At 35.2% G+C, this 16,041-nt stretch overlaps 2 protein-coding genes across 2 annotated transcripts; both read right to left on the minus strand.

Annotated features, from left to right (window-relative positions):
• Positions 1–190: 190 nt before the first annotated feature.
• NOL (NYC1-like protein) lies at positions 191–8,328 on the minus strand. Its single transcript, XM_086422793.1, has 13 exons — positions 7,992–8,328; positions 7,312–7,380; positions 6,703–6,764; positions 6,481–6,567; positions 5,409–5,476; positions 5,007–5,055; positions 4,837–4,922; positions 3,253–3,310; positions 2,566–2,616; positions 1,306–1,356; positions 1,178–1,219; positions 507–617; positions 191–367 (listed from the first exon to the last, which is right to left on the minus strand). Exons 1-13 carry the CDS (start codon positions 8,266–8,268, stop codon positions 320–322), a joined length of 1,059 nt encoding a protein of 352 aa, XP_086278919.1. The 5' UTR covers positions 8,269–8,328; the 3' UTR covers positions 191–319.
• Positions 8,329–9,842: 1,514 nt separating this feature from the next.
• LOC147385366 (plant cysteine oxidase 2-like) lies at positions 9,843–14,533 on the minus strand. The gene is made up of 6 exons (XM_086422794.1): positions 14,156–14,533; positions 13,417–14,039; positions 11,325–11,449; positions 11,025–11,181; positions 10,711–10,914; positions 9,843–10,220 (listed from the first exon to the last, which is right to left on the minus strand). The coding sequence occupies exons 2-6, from the start codon at positions 13,628–13,630 to the stop codon at positions 10,093–10,095; spliced, it is 828 nt and encodes a 275-aa protein (XP_086278920.1). The 5' UTR covers positions 13,631–14,039; positions 14,156–14,533; the 3' UTR covers positions 9,843–10,092.
• Between the last annotated feature and the right edge of the window lie 1,508 nt (positions 14,534–16,041).

Below are 16,041 nucleotides of genomic sequence, written 5' to 3' on the forward strand. Positions count from 1 at the left end.
ACGTGAAAGAGGATAGGAACCATAGATGCTTTTCATCGAGATAAGCATCTATGGTTCCTATCCACTCCCACGACATGAAGTGCAATATGAGGTCACTTCAACATTATTCTAATGATAATAATAATTATTATTATTATTGGATGGAAAGGATAAACGATGAGAGATTCAAGATGTGTAATTGTATGAAATATAATGTACATGAGAAAGAATATTATATTGAGTGAATTTTTAATTGAAATGAGAAAATAATGTCACAAAACAATGAATATTTTAGGTAAGAGCGAAATCACACTGAGTTTATACTACTTACAATGTTTTTTCAATCTTCGAGTAGGTATCTATTTCTTCTAGCGCCAAAAGCAAATCTCTGGACCAAAAAAACAAATGGAAACGAAAAGTCAAAAATGAAAATAAGTCAATTTCCACATATAATTCTCACACGAAAGACTAAGTTTGGGCCAAGCACAAGGTTTCAGCAAAAACAATAGACGATAATATTTCTTAACTGAGAATATCTGGGAGTAGGCTTTCAACCCAGTGAGGAAACGAATGTAAGTGGGCTTCGTAGATCCATTGCTCAGGATGGATCTGATGCTTGGAACAAGATATTCAGCAACCTGCACATATAACATTTAGAAATTGCAAATCAGAACCACTTGTCTGCATCCACGTGCATGTACGAATGCAGCTATTTGTGCCCATGAATGTGTTTGTGAGCATGGATCGTCTCTCTTATGCAGTATATCAACCTACATGGTGAACATGGATTATTATTTTTGGAAGAAATGTTAGGTCTTCCAAGGGCGCATGCCTATATGCATGCTGCCTACCATGAAAATAAACCTTCATGCTGTTTTATTGTCATACTTCGTGCATGATTGTATAAATTATTTAACTATCATACTTCTTTATGCATGATTTTATAAATTATTTAACTATCATACTTCTTTATGCATGACTTTATAAATTAAATGATCACTGTGGTGTGAATAAGGTTATATTTATATGTTCTATGGTGGTAGAGGCCTAAAAGTGGATGATCAGAGGTAGCATTTTGTTCGAAGGGTTTAAAGACAACAAAACACTTCGATTATCTAATGCTTCATTACTGGGTTCCATGCATTCTATAGATTGGCTTCTTTATATGTTGTGTGCGGGGTGATGATCAAGATCTTACCACTTCGGCAGGTTCTGCCAACACATTAATGAAAAATTTGGCCTGCACTCGAAGCAATATTTTTAGTTTCCTGCTCAAAGTCTGGTACAAAAGAGCAAATATCGGAGGTGCATTCTAATTATATTAACCTGCTTTGTGGTAGCCCCAGTCATTAGAAGATCGGTAGTCACCATACCTGGCTGCAAACCAACAAAAAGAACTAGCTTATAAGTGGGGATACATTTGTCAGGACAAGGGATGTTGACACAATGATGCATGAAAATCCAACAGCCTTGACTAATTGACACGTTCTCATAAATTGAACGCCCCCCCCCCAAAAAAAAAACAAAAAAAAAAACTATGCAATCTATACAACAACAATAAAGCCTTATCCTGAAGATTTGGGTTCGGCTAAATCAATCATGTTCCTCCATTCCACTTTGTTGTAAGCCAAGAAAAAATTACTTAGGGTATTTAAAAAAATAATTGTTTCTACTTGTGAAAACATGCTGTCCTTGTTACTGGTCAAAATTCTAGTGATACCTATCACACCAACTCACTTCAGAATCTCGCATCTGCTCCTGCTTCTTTTCAGAAATTGTTCATATATGAATTTAAATTTTAATGTATATCAGCCTGTCTAAATATATTCGTTCTATGTTGTATATTTTCCTAAACTATTTTATTTTAAAAATATAGCTCTCAGCATTGATCGGACGTGTCAGCGCATCCAAATTGTGGAAAACAGAGTGTTTAGCACTTCTATCAGTACTGTTGATTGCTAAGACAGATTATTACATAGATCCCAACAACTCTAGAGCACTACCTCTTAGATGAGGTCATAACCTTATCTAACGAAGATGAGGACACGTGTCAAACCATGTCGCTGACACAGAGTACCACATGCATTGACCCCCACAAATATGATATGCTGACACACCCATATAATGTTTTAATATGTTGAGGATATAATTTGAAAAACTTTAGTTCAAGTTAAAAATGTTATATAAAAGGAATGTACTTAAATAGGCTGACATACATTGAAATCATATAAACAGGATAAAAATAACACAGCCATAAATAAATATTTGATTGAAAATATGTAGACATGTTTCTGACGTAACAAATTCCTAGAAAATGGAGTGCACTTGTTACAAAGCAATACTCAAAAACCTTATAAATGAACGATAGTAATCTATTGCTAAAATTTGATTATACATCAGGTGGTTAAAGATCATCAAAATCATACAAGTTTAGAATATGGTCCACCCAAGCAGAAGACACGAATTGAACAGACAGGTAGATAAGTAAACGGACCATCAGTACGGCACTGAAAGGCACTATAACAGCACCATCATATGGTCTCTATTAAAAGTGCATCAAAATATCAAATGAAAAGCAAAACATACCGATAGGTTATGCACCACAACATTTTTAACATCTTGCATTTGTAATTCAGCCTGTCGACACATCAAAAAGCTTGTATTAACCATCAACTCTAAACCTCTTCATACTTTGCAACATCATTTATGGCTCTTTCTAAGAGAGCATACTGACAGACATGAAGCAATGCTTAAATGAAACGGGATATTATTTTGAAAAGACGATATAAGGCATCCAAGATGTTTGTCCCATGACACATCTATGTTCAAATACGCATTTGTTAATCCTTAAACGCATTGTAACAAATCAACAATTCCCTTTCCTCTGTGTCTAATATCACCATGTAATCAATAAGGGTTATTGTCAAAAAAGGAATATCAGGGCACATGGCACACAAGCAGAAGTCTGAAGCCCACTTAATAGTCCCACTCCAACCTAGGAGATATTGTACGATTACAAGTCACAACTACCCAATTTATGGAATTTTATGTGGACCATTTGGCATTTATTTAATCCAACAAAAAATTTATGTGGACCATTTGGAATTTTATGTGGTCCTGCATCCTTGCATGTGCACCACATGACCTCCACTCCAGTTAGAAACAGGAACTACCGTCTATAATACCTATATTAAAAAACACCTTAATGTGCAGATATACATAGAAAGGAAATAAATAGCACTATGATTTCCACAAACAAGCTTTGATACACACCTGTAATGACTTCGTTAGATGCACCACACTACGTTTTGTGGCCCCATATGCAGCAAATCTAGAAAATAGAATAAAGCAAGCAACCATCCAACTAATTTTAGCTTTGAAAAACAAAAAAAAAAACAAAAAAACAGAATAGATCCCAGACAAATGAAATTTGAGTGTGGAGTATATATTCATGTAATCTGATGCTTGAATAAGCTAATGCAAGATAATGGAATGCTCTAATACCTTTTTATTGGCTCACTAAGATGTGTTATAGTACAATGGTATAAATAACCACTAAAAGATGATGAAGGAGATCATTTTGGGTTTTAACATCCAACGGAGCAGGTACAAGTTTATCATAAGCAAGTGTGTTAGGCAGTTTCATGCATTAAAGATTCGGCATAGAATTATTAACGGGGAAACTGTTGAAACAAAAACAAGAATGTATGAAAGAAAAATGTGATGTGATTTTAAATATAACCTTCAAGAAATCTATTAAGTTGCATGGACTCTTCTAAAAGGGTGAAATACTTGGGTAGGACACATAATAGATTCCGAGACTCCACTGACTCCTATGCGACACTTCCAATTTTTCTCTTCCCCAACTGGTAGAAATTGATTTACATTTATCATAGATTATGAGAAGTATTCCTTCCAGTTGAAATTTCAATTGTAGAAAATAAAAATACTCTATTGTACATGATACATATCACAAGATATATCATCAAGTTGCAAGCACAGGATACAGTACCACCCAGAAGGGCCGCCCCAGGATCTGGATAGGATTCACAGGACACAAAAACCTACAAATAAGTGCATGCCCTAACCAAATTGAACCAGTTAAAGGACTTAGACAGCCAATGCTAGCAATGTCAAATGCAATGTGTGCTTGGCAAGAGCTCAGAAACTAGGCTTTTGAGTGTCCAAGACAAAATGACACCCTCCCCAATCACATGATGGAAGGTGAGGAAGAGGGATAGGGAGAAGGGGAAGAGTAAGTAGAAACTATAAATCATACAAAAGATTGTAACAGGAACGATGATGGAGAGAAAGTTGAGTCGGATGAGCTAGACGATGCACTAATAATCCAAAAGGTAGTATCGAAGTCACCCAAGGTTGTGAAAGAGGATCAGTGGCTTTGTTCCAGCAATTTTTTGTACTCGATGACTTTCAAGGGGAAACAATGCACTATTATTGTAGATAGTAGCAATAGCAAGAATATCATCTCTAAGGAGATGATAGTGAAGCCTGGGCTGAAAGAAGAATCACAATTGAGGAAGAACCATATCTATATAAGTTCAAAAGAGCGGAGATGTACCAGTTAATACACGTTGACAAGTCACTTTTCTTTAGGAAAGAGCTAGACATAAAATGCAGTGAGATGTTTCTCGCATAGAGGTCCATCAGATGATGAAACATGTGGAATATGTTGACCCTACCTTCTATATGTGAACTGCATTTGTCACTAAGTCACAGAATGACAGTCCTTGTGTTCTACACCAAGAATACCTCAAATTTCTTTACAAATAATGAAGGAAATAAAGAATGAAAATGGACACAATGTGCAAAGCTAAAGTGAACTGAAATACATGGTACCTTGGGGTTGGTCTCCCATCTGAACCAGCTCCATCAATGTTAAAAATATGACCACCTCGAGGCTGGTTCAGCATCATCTTTATTGCCTACAGATCATCACCATGAGTGAACATAGGCTTAACCAGATCATTTAAGAACATAATTTTTAGCAGCTATTATCAATTTTTTACCTCTCTGCAACATATCATCAAACCAAGGGTGTTGGTTGTAACAACTTCACTGCAAAATAAATTTGCATAAAAAGTTTAACAGTCGAAAGATTGCATCCTACCCATGGTTTAAAGAATCATATATCTCATATAAGCTGTCTTGTTCCCATATCTGACAGTACAAAAAATAAATGTGCATATAATCTTGTTCTAGATTTTAATTAATCGGTTAATTACATAATTTCTTTATAGTAAGTCTCTGTATAAAAGTAAGTATTATTTTACACAACATTGTGATTTTTCCAATGTAACATACCACCTGATACAACATGTCTCTTTCCAGTAAATTACAAATATATACCGAATGAAGCCATGATTTTAAACCTTAACACTACCAAGAAGAAATTTCTAACGGAAGCTCACATAAGATCTTCATCTGAAGTTTCTGCCAATGGCCTAAAGCTGTAAGCATTTGATCCTGCATTATTAATCTGCATCATTTCCCAAAAATAGAGTAAAAGTAGAAAGTGAGATTGTAAGTTAAGATCATGACATGTTAAAATATTAAAGCTGGAAGCAATATAGATAATCCAACTAAGACCAGATGAAATGCATAGTAAGAGTGAAGAACCTCATTTCATGAACTAGTTTGTCCATAAAAGTAAGCCCAATTAGAAGGCAACATTGTTATGTAAAAAATCTACACAGATAATTCTGTGACAATCGGGGCTATGGAAAGGGCACAAAACATAGGTTATGAGCCACTAGGATGAAATTTCTCCTATAGTACCAAGGGCAAAGAACTGACAATATAGTGGTTATAACGAAACATCGCAAAATCATCAATGTTAGGCAGAAGCATCGATTCCATCAAGATAATATAATTACTTAATTCCTGAATGGCATCCAAGGTTTTGTTAGGTGGAACACCTCCCACCTGAGTTTGAAGCTTGGCCAAGTTGGCGAAACTTGATCAGATCCTGGTTTCAAGAATGGATTTGCACACTACAGATGTGAACTTCAGCTACGAAGGTTGCAACTTGATCAAGTTGGTACCAATGCATATTGTTTATGGATTTGATTTTTGACTAAGTCTCATATGATAACCGAGTTTCTAACACCTTGGCTTGAATATACAATTACAGAGAAATAAAAATAAGACGAGACTCTTTAAACTTACACATGATTAAAATCAAAATTAAATGGATATATATAGGTCGAGCTCTGGTGACTCATGAGTAAACTCAAAAGTATACGTATCTCCATAACACGCATTTCGAAGAAACTTATCTTGAGGATAAATCCCAACAATTGGATTTTGTATTAAACGGTTGGGATCATGTGTTTTTTCATTAGTCATTCTTCATGATTCACAGGATCCTGACCCTATATGCATACACACACACACAAAGGGGATAGATATAAGATTTGTGTACAACTTATAACCACATCACATTAACAGCATAGGCCAGGGATGGATTCTTGATTTACAAACCCATAAATCTATGTATCCAAGCTTGTCACGTGCAAATGAAACTAATGCTTTGACATCCTTCCCTTCTCTAACATCACAGACAGTACCCTACAAGAAGAAGACCAACAACAAAAACGTATTCTTCACAACCTCCAAAACCGATGAAATATACTCAACAGCATAAAGCTGAAATAAGAATAAGAAACCAAAGAAGAAAAGCTAAGGAAGATATCTAATGGGTACCCACGCATGCTGCTCCCCAAATTCTTCTCTTAACTTTTGAACCACAGATTCCACCCGTTCAGCTGCAGATGATCAGTTAAACATTGGCAAGAAGGAAATATAACATTTCAACTTAAAAGTAAGATTTTTTTTTCTCATCTTTTTCCCCATTTCATAGGTAGGCTGGCAACACGTTTCCAAATGGGTTACAAACATGGTTTTAAATCTCGTCTGAGACTGAGATGACTCGCAGCAACAAGACGGATATACATTGTGTCTCAACAATCACATCATCTTGCGAGATAAACAAGATAACTCTCAGTAATACTCAGCCAAGTCAACCAAGATTTTGTAGATTTTGATTAAAATAATTAAAAATATTTATTTAACTAAAACATGGTTTTATGACTAAACATTTTCTAATCTATCTTATTTTATTAAAAAATTATAATTATTTTAATTTAAATATATATAAATCAATCATTATAAGCCGAGTTAAATGGATTGCCTCGTCCGAGACAACTCGGTCTTGTCCATGGACGAGACACCAAATTGAGTTTTGAAACCATGGTTACAAAAGACAAAAGAAGATGATAAAAATGATGCATATAAGAGATTATAAAGTGATACCTGATCTTGAACAGATTAAAACATTGTCACCTGCTTTTAGAAACTCTTTAGCGAGTGCATATCCAATTCCTGACAAATAAGATCGAAAAAAGTTGAGTTCTACGGAGGAAAAAAAGGAAAAATAAATAAAAATAAAAATTCATTAAAGAGAGAATTATGGATGCCAATCGGCCGTGTTCAGTTGCCATACCACTGAAACCCGAGTACCAGACCCAACTTGGTTATTAGCTGGATCTGAAAGATGAATTCAGAGATGAAAACATTGATTCTTATGGGTAACAAATATAACAAAGGCACTACATCCAATCCATCAAGAACTACTCAAGTAAACAATATAGTAAAAGCTGCACTAGCCCAATGATCGTAGCAACGGCTTCTATTTGGATAATTAATAAACATGTATGCAATTGTTTCATAAAAAAATCACTAAATTGGATGATGAGATACATTCAATATATGTGTAGACTTATATTAGTTGAACATCATCGTCCACGACTTGATCTCACTCTATGGTAATAAATTACTCGTATAAAAAGTGTAAATGAGTCGATTTGACACATTTTCTTCATTTCTTAAAGCATAGTTCAAGCTCAAAGCTCTATGAACTGAAATTCGTGAAAAAAAAAAATGGAAATCTTTCACGTAATTCATAAAACCGATGAATAAACCCCTGGACTGACCTTTGGTTGAACCAGTTATCAACACATTGTAAGGAGGAACCATGAATTCTCTCTTCTCCGAAGATTCTGCACTAATTATCGGATGATTTGAGTTTCCCGCGCAAAACCCTAGTTTCAGGGATTTCTGGCGGGAAGGGACGATAGGGAAACCGTGAGGATCGAAACGACGATTTGAAGAAACAAAAGCTTCGCGTGAAGAAGAGAAGAAAACGGTTTGGTTTCTCGTGGGGAAGAAGAGAGGAGAGAGAGAAATAGTGTGCAAATGGAGGGAAGCCATTGGAGTTGCAGAAGAATTGTCTTAACGGATAAAACGACCGCGTTTTTCTTCTCTTTTTTTCCCTATAAACAAAAACCGAGTAGACTCGTCCGTGTCATCTTGTCTCGGACAAATCAACCTATTTAAACTTAAACTTATCTATTATATTTTTCTTATTATGGTAGATGATCAGTCACAAAAATTTAAATTATATCAATTATTTACATGAAAGACAAAAATCCAAATGACTCAAATGGAATTTTCATAAGCTTTAATCATTAAGTATTAAACAGGTCAACTTGAATGATTCATGTGGAGGGAATTTTTGGTACGGTTTTAAATACCGACATGTGGTAGCTATGAGACATATCCACGGAGCTCCTGTGTTTGAGAGGTAAAAAAAAATCCGAATTATAAATGATTAAAATCGGAGTGAGGGAAGTTGGGCATTTAGAAAAAATAAATCTCAAGACGAGATATCGAGAATTGAGGTAATAAGTCGGTTGTATTGAATCCCTGAAAATCAGGAATTCAATCATATTCACGAGGATCAAGGAAAGTTTCGGAATCACTTAAACAGAAAGGATGGAAATCAAGGAGGATCTAAGCAGGGAAAATCTATAAATACGTAGAAAGAAGCATTAAAAGGTATGAAATATTTCTCACTAAAAACTAAATAGTACTTTTTTGTATTAAAACTCTAATTTGGATGTCGGAGAGATGTTGCAGGCACACCCAAGAGTATAAGAAGACGAAATCAATCATTCAGTAGGAATCTCAAGGTAGGATAAGTCTTTTGCATCTATAATTCACATTGATCATCTCACCCAATCGCCACTTAGATTGAGATGACTCATTGGACAAGTCTTCTGTTGAGTTTAGTTCCACGTGAGACACTAGTTGCCTTGTCTCTCCTTATAAGTTCCTGATCTTCTACACTCATTACCAATTGATTTTAAATTGAACCCTCAAATTTTTTGTGGTATCCACGCCCCCACGATCTCCTTAATCCCATACGAGTTTTAAAACCATGATGTGTGTAATGCTTGATATCATAATTATCATCATGAAAAAAATTTCAACTTTGAGTCTTATATACGGATAAAAGGTCTCTCTGTCTCCAATTGGCACTGAAGTAACAGTGATTTTAATTTGTTTTACAACATCAAAATTCCATTCATTTTTATTACGGACTTCGAATATTTTCCTTGTAAGGATAATCACAAAGAATAGTCACAAAAATTCTTTGAATTTTCTAAAAACAAACGTAAAATTGTCCAAATTAAGGGTTAGCCGGTTAATTAGACGAATTAATTGATGATCTCTCAATAATTGTGATAACATTTTTACCAACCAAATATTAGTTTTTTTCTTTTTAATATCAACATTGAAATATCAAGAAGATGATAGATTTTAGTAAGAAATCCAATAAAATATTTTATATAATCTCAAAATTTTGCCAATTTTTGTCACCAAACTTTCTTGAACTGATCCTAATTGAACCTTAATCAAATAATTACCAAATCTGAACCTTGTTACTATGTTTCTAAATAGGGATATTAATAATTTTTCATAAATCCATGATTCTTCTTGCATTAAATAAAACCCACTAAACAGATGCTAGTATCGTATTAAGCTGTGGTGGCAGCTCTCACATGAAACAGCATAATTACACCAAATGAGAGAGACACAGATACGGAATTAAAAACCAAAAAACGAAAAAAAAATAAAAATAGAACAACCTATCCAATGTCAAATGTGAAGTGTGCACATGAGGAGAAGGGGAGAATCAGAAATCTGGGGGAAAGAAAAAAAAAAGAGATGGTGTAATGGGTCTACAGTCAGCTAAGTTGTCTCGCAGATCTGTGGACCCAAGTACTTGATACCGTCCATTCTCAAGTCCTTGGGGATTTCAATCTCTTCCAACCATCCAAAATTCTTATCATCCTCTTTCGCTTCAGCTGCGACACCATCTGTAAAAGGATAATATTGAAACACACAAAAGTCTCAGTAAAGTGCTACATTCACCAATTCACCTAAAAACGATAATGAAAATCATCAAATCTAATAACTACGGTTCTAGATTGAGGGTTTGGGATCTGATAAGAACCCAATCCGAAAACGAACGGATTTGGTATACTAGAGGTTCAGTTTCGGATCAACCCAATCCAATAACATGTGAAAAAAATAATATCAATTTTACTGTAACTTTTATTTTAAATATATATATATTTTTTTAATAAATGATCAAGGGTGTTCACACCCCTTTTGGAGGTAGGAATTTGGATTTGGATCCAAACATGGCGTTCCAATGAAAATCTGTTTCATTAAGGCTGATCCATTTTCAGTAATTCACAACAATTTAAAGGAAGGCAAGGCATTCTATCTAATTTTTTTTTCGTTTTCTACTCTAATATATGTAGACAAAATCAGTAACATGGGTAGCTCACTAGCTTTGCTTACTTGAAAAGATGGAATAAGGAAATTCTTTGTAGTATGTGCAGTCTCTGCCATCTTCGTTGGAATAAGGAGGTCCAAGCACATCAAGTACTGCACATGGTGTTATAGCTGTGAAGGAATGAATATTGCCTCCAGATGTAGGGTACAGTACGGATGTGTCGCATGGGGCTGTATAGACCTTGTCTGCCTTCAACTTCGCTAATCTCCCTACAAATTAAAAACCATCCGATTGGATCAAACACAATTCGTATTTTTCATTTTAATTTGGCAAAAATAGGACAATAAAAATAAAATAAAAGATTGATATTGGTACTCACGTCCAGATGATGGCATGGGATCATCAGATTTAACAGGATCGACCCAGTCGTAAGACTTTATGTGCATCGATCCTAGGAGAAGTTTGCTGAAAACTGTCATCCCAGGGTGGTTATGGAGTGGGATGACAGCTGTTGGGGGAAGAAAGAAAATACACATCTGAAGAAAAAAAAAAAAATGAGTCTTAGACGTTGCATTTATTTATTTGTGCAAACGACATTAACTAATCTGCATGTTCTGCTTAGTTCCACCTAAGAAGATATAGCTCAATGATGGATAAACTAATAATTAGCTGGTCTTACCGAGAAATTTTCGCAATTATATATGGTAGTATATGTGATGCTTGGAGTAGTCCCTTTGACAACATTTACAGGCTTGAAGAAAAGCAGATTATGGCTCAAACCAACATCTTCTGGCTTCAAATTATCTGTAACATTTTTTTTTTTTTTTTGGTGAGTATGTAACATAATAAAGAAGACAGAACCTTCATGTTAAATTACTTAACATGTATGGCCATCTCTTCTATGTAGTATATTAAATGAAAAAATAGCACCAAAATAGCCTTTGAATTGTACTGATATTAAGATGAACTATCTAAATATGCATATGCACACACAATGCTCATATATCGCTTTGACAATCTGAATTCTTCGATTTGCTTATAAGAGGAAACTTGGGTGCATGACAGCTCGGTCATAACGGGATGTGCGCCACTGCACCCTAAGCATGGCAGACGTGCTCGTAAAACCAGACCACCCATTGGATGGACCAGAGGCCAGTGTGCTCCAATCAAACAAAACAAGGTTGCCAGGTCTCTTGACATGTTTCCTATAAAATATCTAGAACTATTTATTGTCAGTTTGAAAGCCTTGCCAAGGCTTCTCAGCATGCCAAGTGGAGGGAAAACCGGCCATAGCCGGTTTATACCACATCAGTTAACTGCCTATAGCTGGTTTTTCTCTCTACGTGATGCACCCAGAAGACTTACTAAACGTGGGAGCCTGACTGTTAGACAGGCTAGCCCTACTCTTAAGTCTAATATAGTGTTTAAATGAGATGAGGGAGGCAAGAAGGTTTTTATCCTAATAGTTTATCATGTGCACTTCACAAATGTTTCACATCCATCCATACACCATGTTCTCATGCCAAGGATTTAAAACTGCAGAGTATCAACTAAAACGACAATAAGAGGAATCTTCTGGTACTGAGGAGTCGCAGAGCCCTTTCCTATTTTAGTATCTTAATCAAATGAATGGTTGAGATGGAAGGATGCTCCTAGAGATTCCCAAAACATAAAGGATCCCTAGAAACTTGTACAGGATAGCCTGACTTTTTTTTTTTTTTATGGTTGATAAAAATAGATAGACTTTTCTAATCTCAAAGAGATTTTTGAAGTTAATCATCAAAATGCAGATTTCCTAGAGGTCAATACTAGTTTTCTAATCACCGAACTCCCAAATCTAAAGTTAAAATTCAACAGTAAATATTAAAGTTCTTAGAATTTTTTCCTCTACATCCCTGTGGCATGGGATCATGTTTTTGATTCCACAAGGTGATGAGATCAGAAAATTTTCCTTCCTAACTTAATAAGGAAAGTGTTTTTCAAAACACACAAATATTTTTTGAGTCGTGATGAATGCACACGTAAATCATACGCGGTCTGTAAGAGGCTGATGTGGCAAAGGCACAGAACCATAGATCTTTCTCTTTGGGATACACAAGGAATCTGCGGTTCTGTGCCCTTGCCACATCAGTCGCGTACAGACCCTGAATGATTTACCATGCATTCATCATTGTTCATATTTTTTCTACCCCCAAATGAGGTTTGATGCACAGCATCAGACATCCTGTTGAGATGCAAGAAAAAACATAGTCCTCCTAAGGATCAGTACATGTCTCCAAAAGATTTATTCCATTTGGATATTTCAAGTTTTCTATGGATCGTCCTCCCATCTCAGCTGTTCGTTTGATGGACAGTTTCAAACCTCATTTGAGACTAGTGATGTACAATATAAAAAAAATAAAAAAAAGTGATATATAAAAATAGACAAACAAGTATTTTGTCCTTATTAAGAATCCCTTAAAAAGTGTCTTTTCTTCATTGTTTCAATAACTTCAGAAATTGCAATTTTCTAAGATACCAGCCATTTTGTCATCTTCCCTCAAAATGGAATAAGGGAGAGCATAAAATATATAATCATGCACTGGGATCATGAATTAAACAGTTCATAACGACCAAAACATTCATAAATCTCAATTGTAGAAAACAGACAAAGAAATTGATCACAGTAAAATTCTATAAAATTTATCACAGAAATTAGAAGCTGGAATTAAGATTTTCAAAGCAACTAAAGGAAACCTATAACAACTGCAAATCAAGATTTGAAGTCTTACCAATAATAAACCTTAGCTTCTGAACATCTTGAGGCGGAGGAACAGTTCCAGGCCCTTTGAACACCTCTCTACACGTAAGAAACAGCTTCTGTAGTGTTGCCGACACGTCTGGCACATTATACTTTCTTCTTCTGCAACTCTTCTTCCTAATAACCTTATTTGCATATCCAACAGTATTTTTCCTCTTCTCAACCAAACTGGCCTCCATCGTCATCGAAAGTGAACCAATGTTTCTCCTAAAGAATACAAAAGCTTCTAATTCCTAAGACGGAAGGCAAAATTATATAGAACAGTGCCTATTTGTGTATATCTCTGTATATAAAATGAAGAAGAAGATAGCCAAAAAAAAAAACTTCGAAGATGTTGCTCTCTCTCAAAAGTATCCTACGTTAATTCCAGAATAATTTCCTTCAGAAATCTCTCAAATAAACCTTAATCAAGTTCAGATTGCGCGAATCGGGCAGCAAAAGATTTACAATCAACCAAAGACACGCAGCTGAAAGCGATCTGCTTCTTGTGCAGATCAAGAGATCCAAAGCGGATTCACTTGGAAGAAAAGTTATCGCCGCTAAAAACGAAAGAATTAAGATTTTTCAGTTTTTGCAGATTAAACCTCGGCGGATCTGCAAATCGAAAGTATAACAACGAAATTACTCAAGAAAAAACTTGGAAAGGAGGACGACCTCGTTGTTGTAGATCGAAAATTGAAATGCAACAACAATAACAACAAATAAGTAACCTTAAAACCAAATCGAAACAGGAAAAAAAAAAAACTTCTACGATTCCTCAGTTCTTGAAGATCGCAAGATCAACAAACCGATACGAACAATCTTCAATTCAACCTCCTCCTCGTGAATCAAAGCTATAATTCCCAGATTTCACCACTAAAAACCGAAAAACACAATTCGAAATATCGCAAACTTCTTCAAACTCGGATTATGCAGATCGAAACAAACGGATTTATTGAGATCCGATAACGTTGAAATATTCTCCAAATCAGTTGAGATTCTTAGTTTAAAGGAAAAAAGACTATAGAGGAAATGTAGATTATATAAGGGGCGTCTAGGAGGAAAACCAGGGGCCATGAGATTCACGAAGATAAAACCAGACAGCGAAGAAGAAATTCGTTCAATGTTTTGAAAAAAGGTGCCAAAGTACGGCAGTTTTCCAACCCCGCCCCCAATATCACAAAAAAAACTGCCGGTTTTGAGGTTTCCTTTTTAAGCGTCACCAGCTGAGTGTTAGTTTACGAAAATACCCCTGTATCTGCTGGTTTTGAAGTTGCCTTTTTAACTGTCACCAGCTGGGTGTTAGTTTACGAAAATACCCCTGTCTGAGTTTTAGCCTCTTTAAGTTGTGTTTTACTTCTGTGTTTTACTTCTGTGTTTTACTTCTGTGTTTAGTTTAAGAGTCTGCGTCTCCATTCATATTGATACATCTGGAATTCTTTTTAAAAATTCTTAAAATTATAGATGACTGATTATCCAATTAAATTGATAAATCTTTGATTTATTGATTAATAGTTGAATATGATACCATTTTTATCTTTCACCTTCAAAATTATATTTTATTTTTTCTCAAATCTCAAGAATAAGATAGGATTTTAAGAAAAATAAGGTTGAGTGACTTTAAGATTGTACCTCATATCGCACATCCCTGACGTGGAAATGTATATGAATTATAAATATTTTTCATCGAGATACGGGTGAAAAAATATTTATAGTTACTACATTCTTCCCCGTTAGGGATGTATGATATGAGATACAATCCCAAGGTCACTCCAATACGATTCTTTTAAGAACGTTGAAGAGGATAGATTTTGGTAAGAAACCCAAGACATTGTTTGTATTTTTTTCTTCTTTTAATAATTGAATTGAATTGAACTTGGCCTCCCAAAACAAATTCCACACGGCAAACAGATAAATTCTGGAGTTAGTTAATTAACTAACTACGTGGAGTACATGAACCGTACTATGTGAGGTACTTTCCGGATATTATCCGTTCAATTGTAATTAGTGATTAAGGGGCATTTCGACATTTCACTGTATTTCTAGAAAAGGAATCAATATCGTGTTGTCACGTGGTTCCACGTGCGGAGATTGGATTTGATTGAGAACTACTAAAACAGCAACTTTGCGCTTTCGGGTCTGAACACTGATACTATGTAGTACGCATTACGGTAATACTCTAAAGATACCTTCGTGGCATATTTTCTTTGGCCTTATTTAGATTTTGACTATTAGAAAAATGACACGTGTAAGCTGTATGGAATAATCCGTTAGTGTAAATCTATTGGATCGCCACACTTCTGGTTTTGACGAGTTTGGTTTATTGTCGGTCCGCTTAAAACAGATGCTGAATCATCAATTGGATCCACTTAGTGTGCCACCTGTTGATACGCTCATGACGTGGCATTCAAAACCATGATCATTAATAAATTATAAAGGATTTCACCTTATTAAGGGTCCTTTGGCCTTTGGCTCGACTTGTGGGATCTAAAATCATGGTCTGATGCTCAGGACTGTTGGGGATAAAATTGTATGAATTTTATTTAAAAATAAAAATAAATTTTAAAAATAATTATTATTTAGCGTGGAATTTTAATTTACATTTGGGAGTCAAGTC

This window comes from Akebia trifoliata, chromosome 14 (genome assembly GCF_017979445.1).
Source record: "Akebia trifoliata isolate Shusen 1 chromosome 14, ASM1797944v1, whole genome shotgun sequence".
In the NCBI taxonomy this organism is placed as follows: domain Eukaryota; kingdom Viridiplantae; phylum Streptophyta; class Magnoliopsida; order Ranunculales; family Lardizabalaceae; genus Akebia; species Akebia trifoliata.